This window comes from Leptinotarsa decemlineata, unplaced genomic scaffold, assembly GCF_025532065.1.
Source record: "Leptinotarsa decemlineata unplaced genomic scaffold, Ldec_3_MD MMD2_tig00078422_RagTag_RagTag, whole genome shotgun sequence".
Taxonomy (NCBI): Eukaryota; Metazoa; Arthropoda; class Insecta; order Coleoptera; family Chrysomelidae; genus Leptinotarsa; species Leptinotarsa decemlineata.
The window spans coordinates 9172684-9187656 of NW_027412747.1; the positions used below are offsets into that span (position 1 = coordinate 9172684).

Genomic DNA, 14973 nt, shown 5'->3' on the forward strand with positions numbered 1-14973 from the left:
CAAACAGGTATCAATAAACAGAAGGGCAAACAATTATTTAAATAACTCAGTAATACACAAATATTCAAATAAACCAAGTATAACTTGCGTGCTCCTTTTGGGCCACCCGGTATATGGGGTTAGGCTACCCCGTAGTTCTCTTATAAGAATCAGTTAGTTTGGCGCATGTTTGGCAATACAGCCGATCATCACCTATTAAAAGTTCCATTTTCAGATGATTTAACAATAAGCTTTGCACGGAATGGTTATTAGTCATATTAGGAAACGCTAGTTGAAGTTCCAGAAATTCACATACGTTTTTACTACCTCTTGAACATTTACTACGAAGTAAACAAGTGAGGATTTTTCCAGAAAAAGATTTGCAACACACAAAAAGTATAATTTCGTTCGTAATATAACAGGGTGTCAAACATTTGATATTTTCTTAATTTTTTTTTTATAAAAGGCTTCGTTTATTTCTAAAGCTATCAGCTATCGACACAACTGTAGATATTGGCCAGACTAAAATCCACATTGGATAGAGGAAGTTCACACTCAACGGTCACAAAAAGTAAATGTCTGGTGTGGCATTATTGGTGGGCACGTCATAGCCTATTTCATAAACTTTCACAACAGCATATTATTCCAAAGCTTGGACAATTATTTTCAAATAATAACAATCCCAATTTCCTGCAAATCGAGGATCCCCATCTTGTTGATGGGGCTCCTCCACTTTTTGGACGTGTGGTATGGGCATATCTAGATGAAACTTTTCCTGATACATGGGTTGGTAGCAGGGGTTCATTTGAATAATAATAATAATAATATGTTCATTTACCAGTAATAGATAGAGTTTCCAATACATCATATGCAATTTCAGATAGAATACAAAAAAAAAGAAAACAATCAATTAAATGAAATGTTCTAGATATAGGTAATAAACATCGAGAGAACCCATCAAAACCCTAAGAATGACTGGACTTTTTTTCTATGGGGTCGTGTAAAAAATGTAGTCTACAAAAATAGGCCGCCAAATATCGAAGAGTTGCAAGAAAGAATAAGGCATGAAATTTCTACCATTCCTCCTCACATGATTTTAGATTCACTACAAAATTTTGTTCAGCGAGTTCATTACTGTCAGGAAGTAAATGGTAAACACTTTGAACACCTTATTAGATAAATTGTTTTCTCTCTTTTTCTCCTAGCATAACTATTGTTAATATCCTGGACATTTATTGAAAAATACATTTTATCGTTTCATGTATTTTTATCAACCCTAAACAATTATGCTTTTTTATTTTCTGTAGATAAATCATAATTGAATTGTAATTACTTCCACATACTCCACCTTGTGTGACTTTCATAATGAATGTCCATCATTTCGTGCTTTTCCTTTAATTAATTTGAGAGTAGTAAAAAGTTATTTTCAAAATTTTAAATCTCGAAAACGGTTGAATTTAGAAAATGATATGCTGCATCAGTTTTGTTCAGAATTTCGAGCAGAATGGAAATATGGAATAATATATAGGGTGTTTTATCAAAGAAAAAGCAACTATATTTCTCCAAGACTTTTTGACCAATCATGTACACTTAATTTTTATTCAGTGTGGATTTTGAAAAACCCTCAAACTTTTGTATTTCAATATTTTTCGCTAGCTATCTTACTTCAAGAGATAATCGACCGTTTCCATACATATTAGCGACCCGGTATATATATTATTATGATCTCGTTCAATTTCACCAAATCAAATGTTAATTGTAGAGTTGAATGCCCTCACGTAGCAGAGGAAGAAGAAGAAAAAATAACAGACAAAGGAATTAATGATGAGAAATACAAACTGAAGCCCCCGAAGGACCTCAAAAGTAAATTTCTACAGATGATGGAACAAAGAGAAATAGACAAAGCCAACGAGGAGAAAGAAAGGCTTGCTGAAGAAGAACGTTTGAAGACGCTGGTAAGTCTTAATTGAATAAGAGTTGCAGAAACTACGTATGGATTTTTCTACATAGATGAATTCATTTACTGGATTCCATAATCAATATCAGTTGGAATATGAAAACAAGGTTTCCGGTTCCGTTTCCTCAAACACAAAGAAATATTTGGTTTTATCCCTTATGAGTAAATAAGATAAAATAAATAGTTTATCATTTAAATGTAAAATATATTTTTTACATCAATTGGTTTGAATTTCTAATAATCTCTGTTTTAACGTAAATGTTTCTCTCTATTTCATTTCTAGGAACATATGGATTTGTTTTCCGATGGCATTCCAGGAGAGGTTCCCAAAATTCTGCTAACGCAGTTGTCGGTATAGAAATTGGTCGAATCACAAACGTCGACATAAAAACTGGGCACACTAACTTGGGTGTCAAATCTATAATGGTCTGGGTCACAAGATCCTTTTTTTGGAACTTTTGTCCAAGGGCACCGAAAATTATGATCCATTCGATTTGGAATTACCTCTTGAAAAATTACGAGGGGGGCTCGAAAAAATTGCAAAAGTTAAAAACAATATAGTAAAAAAACAAGATTTGTTTTTTTTGCAAATATCTCAGAAAATATTAAAGATATTCGATCCTTAAAGAGGAGGAAATTTCCTACAAAAAATTCCCACCTCCCGGAACTATATCTCCACTATTCATAATTTTAATTTAGAGGCGAAAATAGCGCTAAAAGCGGACGAGGGGCGTCCCGCATGCGCTGACCGATACGGACCTTTTAGGAAAAGAAATTATTTTAATCTATTCAGATCATTATTGAGAAAAAATTGACATACCTTCTAGACACTTGAATGAACGAAAATCCATGAAAAAAAAATTCCCGTGATTATTTTATTAGATATACTTTAGTTCATTAACTAATTTTTACAAGTTTTAAATTTACATAAAAACCCTGATCATTTTGAAACCAAAAACCTCAAATTTTGTTCACTTTAAGAGCTTTCCTTGAAACTCTTCAAAAAAGAATCCCGTTGGAAAAATTAGAAAATTTGGATTTTCCACTTTCTTAATAATAATCAAAGACGTTAAACAGTAAAAAATTCAATTGGAACAATGAAAAACAATTTTTTTGAAATTTGAATTTATTTGTATTCTCATTGTTTAAAGTTACATAAAAAATTATTTTTCATAATTTTCAGCTCTATTTGTTTGAAAAGTTTCTAAAAATAAATGTATCATCATTGGAGGATTTTCATCATTGATGAATATAATGATTTTTCAAAATAAATTCATTCCTTGAAAAAATTATTGCATAAAAACGCTTTTGTTGATTAACAATTTTTTTGCTAGTAAATATGGATACTGAGGATTTTTTTCAATCATAATTTCTATTTCTCTTTGATAGTCTGAAAAAAAACCTTTTTTTTATTTTTATTTTCTTCATTTATTTAATAAACAACCTCAAACAAAGTAATTTTTACAATAAATTTGTTTTCAACACTTCCAAAAAAAACAAAAACAACCATGTGTCACTTTTTGTGTCAAAAAATGTTTATCTATTTTTTACAATTTTTTTAATATTATTCTTTTTTTACACAAAAAGGGACACATGGTTGTTTTTATATTTTTTTTGGTTGTATTTAAAAATATATATCGTGAAAATTCATTTGTTGAAAACGAATCGTTTATTGAATGAATAAAGAAAATTCAAAATAAAAAAAAATCTGATTATTATTGAGGAATAGAAATTATGATTTAAAAAAAAACGTTCCTTAATATTCATATTTAGTAGCAAAAAAATTGTTAATCAACAAATGCGTTTTCAAGCAATAAAAAAAATTAAGAACCGATATTGTTTTCAAAAATCATAATATTCATAACAATTATTTAAATATATAGAGCTGAAAATTAGGAAAAATCATTTCTATGTAACTTCAAATAACAAGAATACGAATAAATTTGAATATTGAAAAAAATTTTTCATTGCTTCAATTGAATTTTTCACTTTTTAACGTTTTTGATTATTAATAACAAAGTGGAAAATCTAATTATTTTAATTTTTCCAACAGAAATTTCATTGAAGGCTCCCAAGAGAAGCTCCAAAAAGTGAACAAAATTTGAGGTTTTTAGTTCGAAAATTATCAGGGTTTTTTATGTAAAATGTTAAATGTAATATGTAATAAATGTAAACTTGTTAAAATTAGTAACTTAACTAAAGTATATCTAATAAAATGATCAAGGGAAAAAATGTTTTTCCATGGATTTTCGTTTATTCAATTGTCTATATGGTATGTGAATTTTTTTCTCAATGATGATATTTAACGGATTTAAATAATTTTTATTGCTCTTTGAGGATTTTTTTTCAATTTTCGGATATCTTCAATATTTTTCGAAATATATGCAAAAAACCAAACTCCCTTTTTATTACTAAATCGTTTATAACTTTTGCAATTTTTTCGAGACCCTCTTGAAATTTTTCAAAAAATTACTAGAGGTCATTCCTAATCGAATGAGCCCTGGATCATAATTTTCGGTGCCCTTGGACAGAATTTCCAAAAAAAGGATCTTGTGACCCAGACTATAAGTGATTTCACTTATATCTCACTTGCGTTGAGGCATTTATTTTCATCAAATACTGTTCTTGGTTTTTTGCATTATGTCTCCAATCAAGGACTGCTGCCCGGTACTGATGAAGCCTAACAGACTGAAACAGCTGTCTACCAGTGGCACTGAAATTGAAATCAAATTGGGAATTATCGAAATAGTACCCATTTATTTTCATCTTTTCAAGTTGATTGCAATGAATCTCTACAGTTCTTAGTCTAAAAGCATATGTCATAAAAATCTAAAGGAAAATTGTATATCATTTTAGAAAATTATTTTTAAGGAGGAAGAAAAACGACCACCTGATGAACTAGAAGGTCAGAGAGTGCACTCATGGGTTCTTCTGAAATCAGGAGAGAGAAATGTAACAGAAAACATTTTCATAGAGCCCAGTACTGGATTTTCCCACCCGTTGAATTCGGATTTATATTGCGGAATAGAAAGTGTCTGGAATCATCTCAATTACTGGGTAAGTTAGTATCAAACATTGTAATTCGTAGTGTACGAAGAGCAAAATTAACAATTCACTGTTCATTAAAATCTATAGGTTCTATAATTTCTTTGAATATCGCTTCGCTCACGAAATAACCAATAGACGTTAGTTTTAGTATTGATTTTGGTATTATTTTGAACTTCCGGTAGGTACTTCTTGATTTAACGCCTGGGGGGAATAGTCCCGGGCTCAAAAAAAAAACGCGCATTTTTTTTTTGTTCAAAATTATCTTCATTCAAGAGCCACACAATAATTCCAACGACGCTCCAACATTTCAATACCACTTTTGTAGACCGATTTTTCTTTTGCCTCAAAATAGGACTTAGTTCCAGCAATAACCTCTTCATTGGAGCGAAACTTCTTCTTGAGGTCTGCAAAATAGCCAGTAGTCGCTGGAAGCCAAATCTGATGAATACAGTGGATATGGGACTTATGGCACGGTGTGTTGTCTTGATAAAAAAAACTTTTTTCCTTGCCATATGCAGTCGTTTCTTTGCAATTTGGCATTCAAAAGCTCCAATAACGCCATATAATATTCACTGTTGATAGTATTTCCCTTCTCAAGATAGTCGTTGATTAATACACCACGCATATCCCAAAATACCGAGGCCATAACTGTCCAGCCGATTGTTGTGCTTTCGGGCGCTTTTGACGGATTCACTAGTTGCTCTCCACTCAGATGACGATCGTTTTGATTCCGGAGTGAAGTGATGGATCCATGTTTCATCCATTGTCACAAATCGACGCAAACATTTCGGTTTGTTTTATTTAAACATGGCCAAACACAACTCAGAATCATCAAGAAGTTATTGTTTTTAGTCAACAGTGAGCTCGCGCGGCACCCACTTTAAACATAGCTTTTTCATAGTCAAATGCTCATGCAATCGTGACGTAGATAGGAGCGCGCAAATGTACGATGTTCGCTGCCGCTTTGGATAAAGCAAAAATAATGCTACCGATTTCGATGGAATTCTGCCGTATTCGATTACGATATATAAATGCTAGCCACGAGCATATCGACACAGTCAAGTGGAAGTTACATGCGGTACGCGAAGTGATCTAGTGAAGCGATGGACATTCGAATAATAGTTGAAGTTTTAGTTGAAGTGATTGTTGTATTTAAAGTGAAATAAAATGAAGTTTGATTATTATTCTGTGTAATTAATTATTGGTCAACCCAGGGGAAAAACGTTAACATTTGATGTCAGAAGTGGAATAATTGTCTAAATATTTACGGTTTTGTGGTGAAAACAAGGAGTGTCGATTACGACGAGATGGAAGAGCTTAAGGAAATGTTCGAGGCTTTGCAAGCGGGCCTGGCAGAGAATGGAAATCGCAGAAGAGAGAAAGAACAATTACGCCGAAATGAAGATCGTGAGTTACTGCTAGGTATTCAAGAAAAACAGACAGAGACTTGCTGGTAAATTTTCAGGAAAAGCAGAAAAAAGACAATCAGATGTACGTTAAATTTTTGGAAAATTCAAAATCTTCCCAGATGAGTAAAGAGGAGGTACAGGAATATATTCAGGAAGAATTTGGAAAAGTATTTCAGGAAACAAAGGAGGGATTGAAAAAAGTAGTCGATGAGCAGCTTGAAGGGGCCGGAAGGAAACTTGAAAGAGTCGACAAAAAGTTTGAAGGGGTCGACAAAAAGTTTGAAGAGATTTTCCGGGAACGTCGGAAAGAATTACCGGAATCGAAAAGAATTACTGTGGAAAAATGCAAATCGGAAACGACATCTTCCCCTTCTAGCAGTAGTTTTATCAAAACTCCAACTTTCGATGGCGAATCTTCATGGTCAATTTATCGCAGACAATTTGAGGCAGCTGCGGAAAATAATGGGTGGAGAAATGAGGAGAAAGCAACAGCTTTTATACTAATTCTACGAGGAAAGGCCTCCAAAATTCTGCAAAATATTCCACTGAATGGGCAGAAGGATTATGAAGCAGTCGTATCAGCTTTGGAGGTCAGATATGGTAGTGAACACCTTCAACAAGTCTTTTCATAAACTACACCTCACGATTTGATCTCCACAAACTTTTGTTTGTTGAGATGTAGTTTATCAAGTAACGGCCGAATCAATCAGAAAAAAAAATCAACAAGTCTACCAAGCTCAACTGGAGGTGAGAATTCAAGGTCCATCAGAAAGTTTACAAGAGTTTGGAGCTGAAGTCGAAAGGTTAGTAAGACTCGCCTACCCAGAAGCACCGGATAATTTCACCCACTGGATAAGTGTCCATAGTTTTATCGGCGGGGTTCGTGACACGAAGCTGCAGCAGTCATTGAGGATGGCACGTCATAAAAAATTTAATGAAGCCATCATTTATGCCCTAGAATTTGAAGCTGCTAAAAATGAAAACTAAGATATTAGTGGCCAACATCGTCAACGAATTCATTCTTTTACTAGACATCATGTCTCCCTACGAATTCGCGGTGAACTGTTGAAGGTTGGAAATGAGGAAATTTTGCTTGACGTGTCCTCTCTTCCTCATGACAGCGCCAAAGTGTTTATACTGGAAGATTACAGAATCTCTCTGCTCTTCACCCACAATCCGATGGCATAATCACACCATCAATAACTACCTTTCGATGTTTGTCTACGAAAACCAAAGAGATTGAGATGAATTGGTTCCTTTTTTCTGTTGGCATACAGGAGCTCCCAACATGACGCGACAGGTTACACACCATCCATGTTGTTAACTGGTAGGAAACTGAAGCTTCCGAGATGATGTATTGTGTGGCAATTCTTTCGATGAATCTCAATAGGTACCTCTTACAAAGTATGTGAATGACCTGAAGGAGAGACTGGAAATTTTACACGAATTTGCCAGGACCAAATTACAGCTTTCCAGCGACAGGATGAAGATAAGATTTGACAAAAAGTCGCTGGAAGTGAGCTCCAAAGAGGGCGATCAATGCAGTGTGGCTCTACCAACCCCAACGTCGGAAATGTTTGTGTCCCAAGTTCAGAGACCATGGCAAGGACCTTAATTGGTAACCAAAAAGATAAACAATCTGGTGTACGGAATGCAGTGTTCAGCCAGAAGCAAGCCTGAAGTTGTTTACATATAGAGTCCTTACGTGAGGTCCCCTCTTGGGGACCTCACGACCTCTAAATCATGGTCTTAAGAAATAATGCCGGTTAAGAAATAATGCCGGCCGCCACTGGTAGCCATGAACCAATCGTAACGTAACTGAGAGCGCGAGAATGTACGATGTTCGCTGCCGATTTGGAAGTATCGAGGATAATGCTACCGATTTCGACGGAATTTCGGCGAAATTTTCTAGCGCATTCGATTACCATATATAAAGGCTAGCCACGAGCATATCGACACAGTCAAATGGACGTTACAGTGCGGTACGCGAAGCGATCTAGTAAGGCGAAAGGCATTCAAATAATAGTTATTTTGATTATTGGTCAACCCACGGGAAAAAACGTAACAATATGAATGTTTGCATGGGGGTCCCCTTAACCTAACCTGAGGCAAGTGTCTATTGATCGCGAACTAAATGTGTGTGTGTGTGTTAGTAATCTGTTTATAAAGTTTTGATACTTACCGGAGCCCCCTGACAGCGATTCTCGGAGGTGATCGTTGGTTTTGCTTTGTAGGTCTCATGTGTTTATCCATTTCGCGAATACGTTTTCGGCGTGTTCTCTCATGTATGCGTCTACAGAGTGGATGTTAAGATCCAGATCCCGGTAGATGTATCTGTTAGGCATATATTTTGGAGCGTTTACGGCAGCTCGTAAGCAAGCGTTCATGAATGTCTGACTACTGCTTCTGTATGTCCTTGCCCCAGGCAGTGGGGTCATACAGAATGATGGGTAGTAGAACGGTCTTGATTAGATGCCCATGTTACTCCTGCGTCCAATATGGGATTGAGATTCTGTCTGGCGGCCCTTGCCAGCCCTAACCTTTTCCGAATGCGAGGCCTGAACGTTAGTCTCCTGTCGAAGGTGACTCCCAGGTATCTTGCTTCGTTGGTCCACTGAATCTCTTGTCCGTTGAAGATGACGTTTTCTTCCGGATATACCAGCCTCCGCGTAAACAGTGGCGCTCAACTCTAGTCAGGGTTTATACTGACTTTCCAAAGATTGGCCCAATTCTCGAATCTGTCCGCTTGCTGTTTTAAGTATCTGGTGACTTGCACGTGGCTAGTGGATCTCGTCAGTAGAGCTGTGTCGTCCGCGTAGAGTGCCAACTTGTTGAAGTTGCTCTCTGACTTGGGCATGTCTTCTGTGTATACCGAGAAGAGGTGTGGGGAAGAACTGCACCTTGTGGGACTCCTCCTTCCAGAACTCGCATGGTAGAGAGTTCGTGTCCTACTCTACAATAGCATGCATCGTCGGTCTGCTAGAAAAGATAGATTTTTGGGTAAAATATTTTGTTGTGCATTTTCTGCTTTCTCTGATATGTATGGAGAAATCGATTGTAATTCTTTTATATCTCTGATATCAGACATTTTGATAATATAATTATCGAACTTTAGCTATATAATAAAAATAATAATGAAAGTACAATTGAAACGAACAAAAAGAGGAAAAAGGAAACAACTTTCAGTGTAAAGGAGAGTAGGCGAAATATCAGCCAAGGCTGTTTTTCAAGAATTCTATGAAAATTCATTACCTACTGATTTTGACAAATAAAACAATTAGATAGGAAACTAGGACAAACGTCAAATGCACAACTTGTTTGTTTAGAGAGTTATGAGTTTCTATTGATCAATAATATGTATCGCTGTGAAAAATCTGTATCAAAATGGATCTCCTTATGGAACAGATTATATGCATATAAGTGTTATTATAGTAGGCGTGTAAAAAAAGCATTTCGAAGCATATTTTTTTAATTGTTCTAAGTCAAGAATACCATTTTTGAAGTTACCTTGTTTTTTTCGATGGAATTTGATATTCAACTGGAGTGTTGTTCCTAGGTAAACATGCAGGACTGTACGAAGGGACTCGGCTGTATTGAATACGATTTGACCGATGTAACAAAATGGGAACACTTTTTAGTAGGAGAACCACTCAAGTGGCGAAAACAAAAGCCTAAAGATCTGGAAGAAGAAGATACCAGAGAGGTTTACGACGAGAAGCATTTGGACATGCCGATTTCGTGGAGCATGAGAATCAGCATTCCTCATGACGGTCTGTGAAAACTTGATGATTTTATAGATAGCTAGATAATGTTTTATCCTCCATAGTTATTTAACAAATTGAAGTTCATGCAATATAAACCTCAAAGAATTAATAATTTGAGAAACTCAAAGATTTAACATCAGTAGCCCGAGTTTGTACAAATATTTGATATTACTTACTTCAACATTATTTTATCCTCAATGTGGATGATATCCAAGAAAAATATTTGACAAAAGCATTCCGCTTCAGGATTGCTGACAGTCGTTCATTTCAACGGGCGGTTCGACCTGGGTGCTTTGTTCACTCAGTCAATCGGCCGGTGTGTGAGTCGATGGTTCAAGCCTCAGGCTGAACGCTCGATTTCCACTTGCTATCGTCCAATCCGTGTTATGAATCACACGTTAAAAGGTAAGACCTCGCTAGTCCTTAGCTCGCACAAGTTTGGACTTCCGAGAGTTGTCGTTCGTAGGCGTGCGATAGCTGGTTGATGGAAAAAACATTTTTCAAACATATTTTTAAACTCCTACAGTTTCGCGTTAGATTTTATAGATTTGATATGGATTTTAACCTGGTATTGACCAGTTCCATACATGTTAATCTTCAGGAGTACAAATACTGTTTTTTTCTCTCCGTGGGTTAAGTTAAGTAAACTACAGCTATTTTTTTTAAAGACAAAAACACAAGAACTACAGGAAAATCCTTAAGGCGCTCTTAGTGCGGTGCCTATGCGAAAGTAGCGATTCACATTGGATTTGAATCGCTGGAGATTTAAAGACTAGGAACAGATGACAAAAATATTTCTATAACAGCAAATATATGTCAAGGAAAATATGATACAAAACCCATTCAAAAATATTCTTTGAAAGACATTTTTTTTGTGGAGGACCCAATATTTGTTAATATTTTTTGGGAATTTACCTTTACACAATCTGATATACGTCAAAAGAAATACCGCTATTTACAATTGAGGCGAAAGTTTTCAAGTGAAGTTTGTATTTTGAAAACGCAAAAGGATTGTTTTCCGAAACGTGGATCACTGTGAAAAGCCAGGTATACATTTTATTCGGCGAACATCAGCGTTGATGGTAAAAGTATTCGTGACAAATCCATCGACAGCCACTTGCTGAAAACGTTCTTTCAAGAAGCTGGAGAGCCATACACAATGATTCGACAAGCCATAGCATCGAAGTGTAGCCAGTAAACCCTCATGCCACAGACCTCAGAAATATCGAGCGCAACAACTCTTAACTCTTCATGTTTCTCCATTACGTTATTCCAAATATGGGTGACATACGATAAAAAATCGCCTGTTGATCATTGTTTTCAAAAGCCAAATTGATGATCGCTCAAGATGTTGAAGCCTTCCAAATATTTGAGGATATGGTAGTTAACGACTTTCTCCATGATTTCTTATATCACTGATAGCAAAGCGACTAGTCTATAGTTATTTGGAAGATGTTTCTTGTCCTCTTTAAAAATGGGATGAATGCGAGCAATCTTCCAACAAGAAGAAAAAACCCCTTGTAAGACAGGTTGAAATGTCTGCAAAATGCCAGTGCAAGTTCATTGGCGCCCTTTTTAAGTACGATAACGAGAACTCCAATTGAACTGACTTATAATTCTACCAGAGTTTATGTATAAACTAATTAAAAACTCAAACATTATAAAATACATTTTACTAACTCATTGAATGGACGTGTAATAGACTAATTACAAATTTCTACATCAGAAAACAGATTCAATAGAGAAAAATAATTCAATTCTATTTGGTTATTCAAACAAACATTTCTCTTATAAATGTAATACGTCAAAGTCGTGGTTGAACTCATACCCCTCTGCCAAAAAATGGTTTGTAAATATGAAAGTGGTCTTTACATCCAAGAAACTACTCGTATGTCCTTTTATCCTTCAGGAAAAGGTTCTTTCCCTTTAGAAAATATAAAGTTTTAGACATGTACCTCAAGTCAACTTATATACTACTGATCTATCCGCTGAAGTTCTATCTTCTTAAAATACATACCCAAGTATCATACCTTTTCGGAATCAGCTCGTTACGGATTATCTAAAACTGACACCAAATACATTGCATTTAAAAAAATACCGATGACGTCATCACATTGATATAGATCACTCTGTATAATGAAATTTTGTTGTAAAATGTAGAATATTAAAATAAAAAATCGACGTGTTTCAGGTTTTTGTAAAACGACCTTTGGTTTTGGAAATATCGAATTTATTCCATACTTTGCGGACATATGTATACATACATACATATACATATACATTTTCGAGCGTAGCTAATTTTTCTCTATTTCGAAGGAAATAATTCAAGGATAACGAAAAATATATAATCTGACGATTTCCGCAAGCCGAAGTAACAAAAATTCGTCAATAAAGTTTAATGAGTGCAGCTGTGTGATACCTATATTTCCCTCTCCGAGTTTCTATTCCTCTATTCTCTATTCACTTTTTCTCTATCTATTACTCTCTCACTCCGTCCCCACTCCGTCTCCATGACGCCATCACAGCTGATCACAGAGACTCGTTCGTGATGAAGATGATGATTAATTGATGGATGTAGCCGTTACTACGTGGTAGGAAATCATAATGAAGAAAAGAGAAATTAAACTTTCTATGTTTTTTACCACTTTTATTTTCAACTAACGTTACTGCAGTTTCGTCCTATAAGGACATTTTCAAACTTATTCATTTATTTATTCATTAACGGGTAACACCCAATTAAGTTTAAGAGATTTCACAATAAATTATATGAATACAACAAATAATTACATCTAACTTACTTGCTAAAAGTGAAACTAATTCATGAATAAAAAAAATAACAGTGACAAAATAAATTTACTGAATTGAAATATTAATTAACTAAATGAATGATTAAGATAAGGAAAATTCAATAATTGAGGATGTTTATGTTTATATTTACTACCATTTATAATTTATTTCTGAGCGAGCGTAATGCAAACTTAAATTTTGTTTCGTTCAATGAAAAGAAGTCCATATCGACTTTATTACCACCAATAGCAACTCAAGACAGGGGAGAATGTTTACCGTAGTTACAACGATGAAAATCTATTGCAAATGTTTCTGTATTCCTTGTACTTCTAGAAGGAACATGTAAGCCAATTTGTGCTAGCAATGCAGGGCAGTTAATAAGAGAATTTAATAATTGGAATAAGAGTTTTAAGTTAGTTTCCACTCTACGACTACTTAGCTTCATTGTATCTGCAACCCTACAAATATCATCTAATGAATGGTCTTTCAAGGGCATTTTTAACTTAAACGCCAAAAATTTAAGAAATTTGTTTTGTACCCGTTCAATGTTAAGTGCAGGAGTTTCATAGGTGGGTGACCATATGGAACTGCAATAATCTAAAACTGATCTTACCAGGGTGACATACAGCATTTTTATACATTCAATATTAGAGAAGTCTTTGGAAGTACGACAAATGAAGCCTAGCATTTTGTTTAAATCTGTCTGTAATACTAAGCAATCATCTGGTGTTTGAATTGTATTAAACATTTTTAAATCATCTGCAAAAAGTAAGATGTCAGTATATTTTAAGTTAACATTGATGTCATTGATAAAAATGTTAAAAAGAAACGGCCCTAGATGGCTTCCTTGTGGTTCACCTGAAAAACCATTAATTTCGTGAGATATGTATTCCTTGACTTTTACATATTGAGATCTGTTACTAATATATTGTATCAGCCATTCCAATAGTTTTCCACAAAATCCAATTGCTTTCAATTTCTCACATAAAATTGAATGGTTCACTGTGTCAAATGCTTTGGAGAAGTCAGTATAAATGACATCTACTTGATGTTTCTCCTTCAAAGCATTCAACACATACTGTGAAAATAACAGTAGGTTGGAAGTTGTTGATCTGCTTCTGCTAAAGCCATGTTGTTCATCTATAAGAACTTGATTAACTGAATCTTTGATTTCGTCACATACTGTGGACTCAAGCACTTTGGGTATAGCACTGAAAATACTTATTGGGTGATAATTCTGTATATTAGCTTCATCACCAGATTTATGAATAGGTGTTATGAAGCTTGATTTCCAGTATAGAGGAAATATACCTAATTTCAGAGAAGAAGAGAAAAGCGCTAATGATGATTTTGCAAGTGTGAATCGGCAGTTTCTCGATAAAATATTTGGTATTCCAACCGGACCAGAATCGGCTTGGTTAGAATCGTTCCTAGACTAATAGTGCAGTTACTTATGTGGAGGGTATTATCGTAATTAATTTCTGGTATATTAGTCAGCTCATTAGGTTTATAAATAGATTGAAATTCTATAGCAAAAGTATTTGCAATATCATTACCATTTTCAAAATACTTATCACCCAAATACATATTTTCGGGCAGACCAGGATTTTTTCTTTTATTATTAATAAAATTCCAAAACTGTTTAAGGTTTCCTGTTGTATTTATATTGTATTCAGTGATTCGTACAAAATTATCATAATTGTGTTCACTTAGTTCATTGTATTGTCTTCTAAGTTTGGAAAATATCAAATAATCATCCAAATTTTGACTTTTTTTAAAAAGTCAAAATTTCTTTTGTTAAGTATATTAAGTCACTCGAAAACCAATGAGGAAACTTTGATTTTCTAAATCGCACAACGGGAATAAAATTGTGCATACCATAAAACAGCACCTTGTAAAAATTGTCAACTGCCTTATCTATGTCAGTTATATTACCCCATAGTTCGTTTCAGTTTATTCCGGCCAAGTAATAATTTAGACCTAAAAATCGCCTTTTTTAAAATTGTATCTAAAACTATTAAAAGTTAAT

The 14973-nt window shown here is 34.6% G+C and overlaps 1 protein-coding gene across 1 annotated transcript in view; it reads left to right on the forward strand.

Annotated features, from left to right (window-relative positions):
* The window catches only part of lobo (coiled-coil domain-containing protein lost boys), a 511805-nt gene that overhangs the window by 462032 nt on the left and 34800 nt on the right, over positions 1 to 14973 (forward strand). Inside the window, exons 4-6 of the mRNA XM_074186014.1 lie at positions 1742 to 1934; positions 4808 to 4993; positions 9950 to 10163. Of these exons, the coding sequence (XP_074042115.1) occupies positions 1742 to 1934; positions 4808 to 4993; positions 9950 to 10163 (593 nt within the window). The remainder of the gene's footprint in view (positions 1 to 1741; positions 1935 to 4807; positions 4994 to 9949; positions 10164 to 14973) is intronic.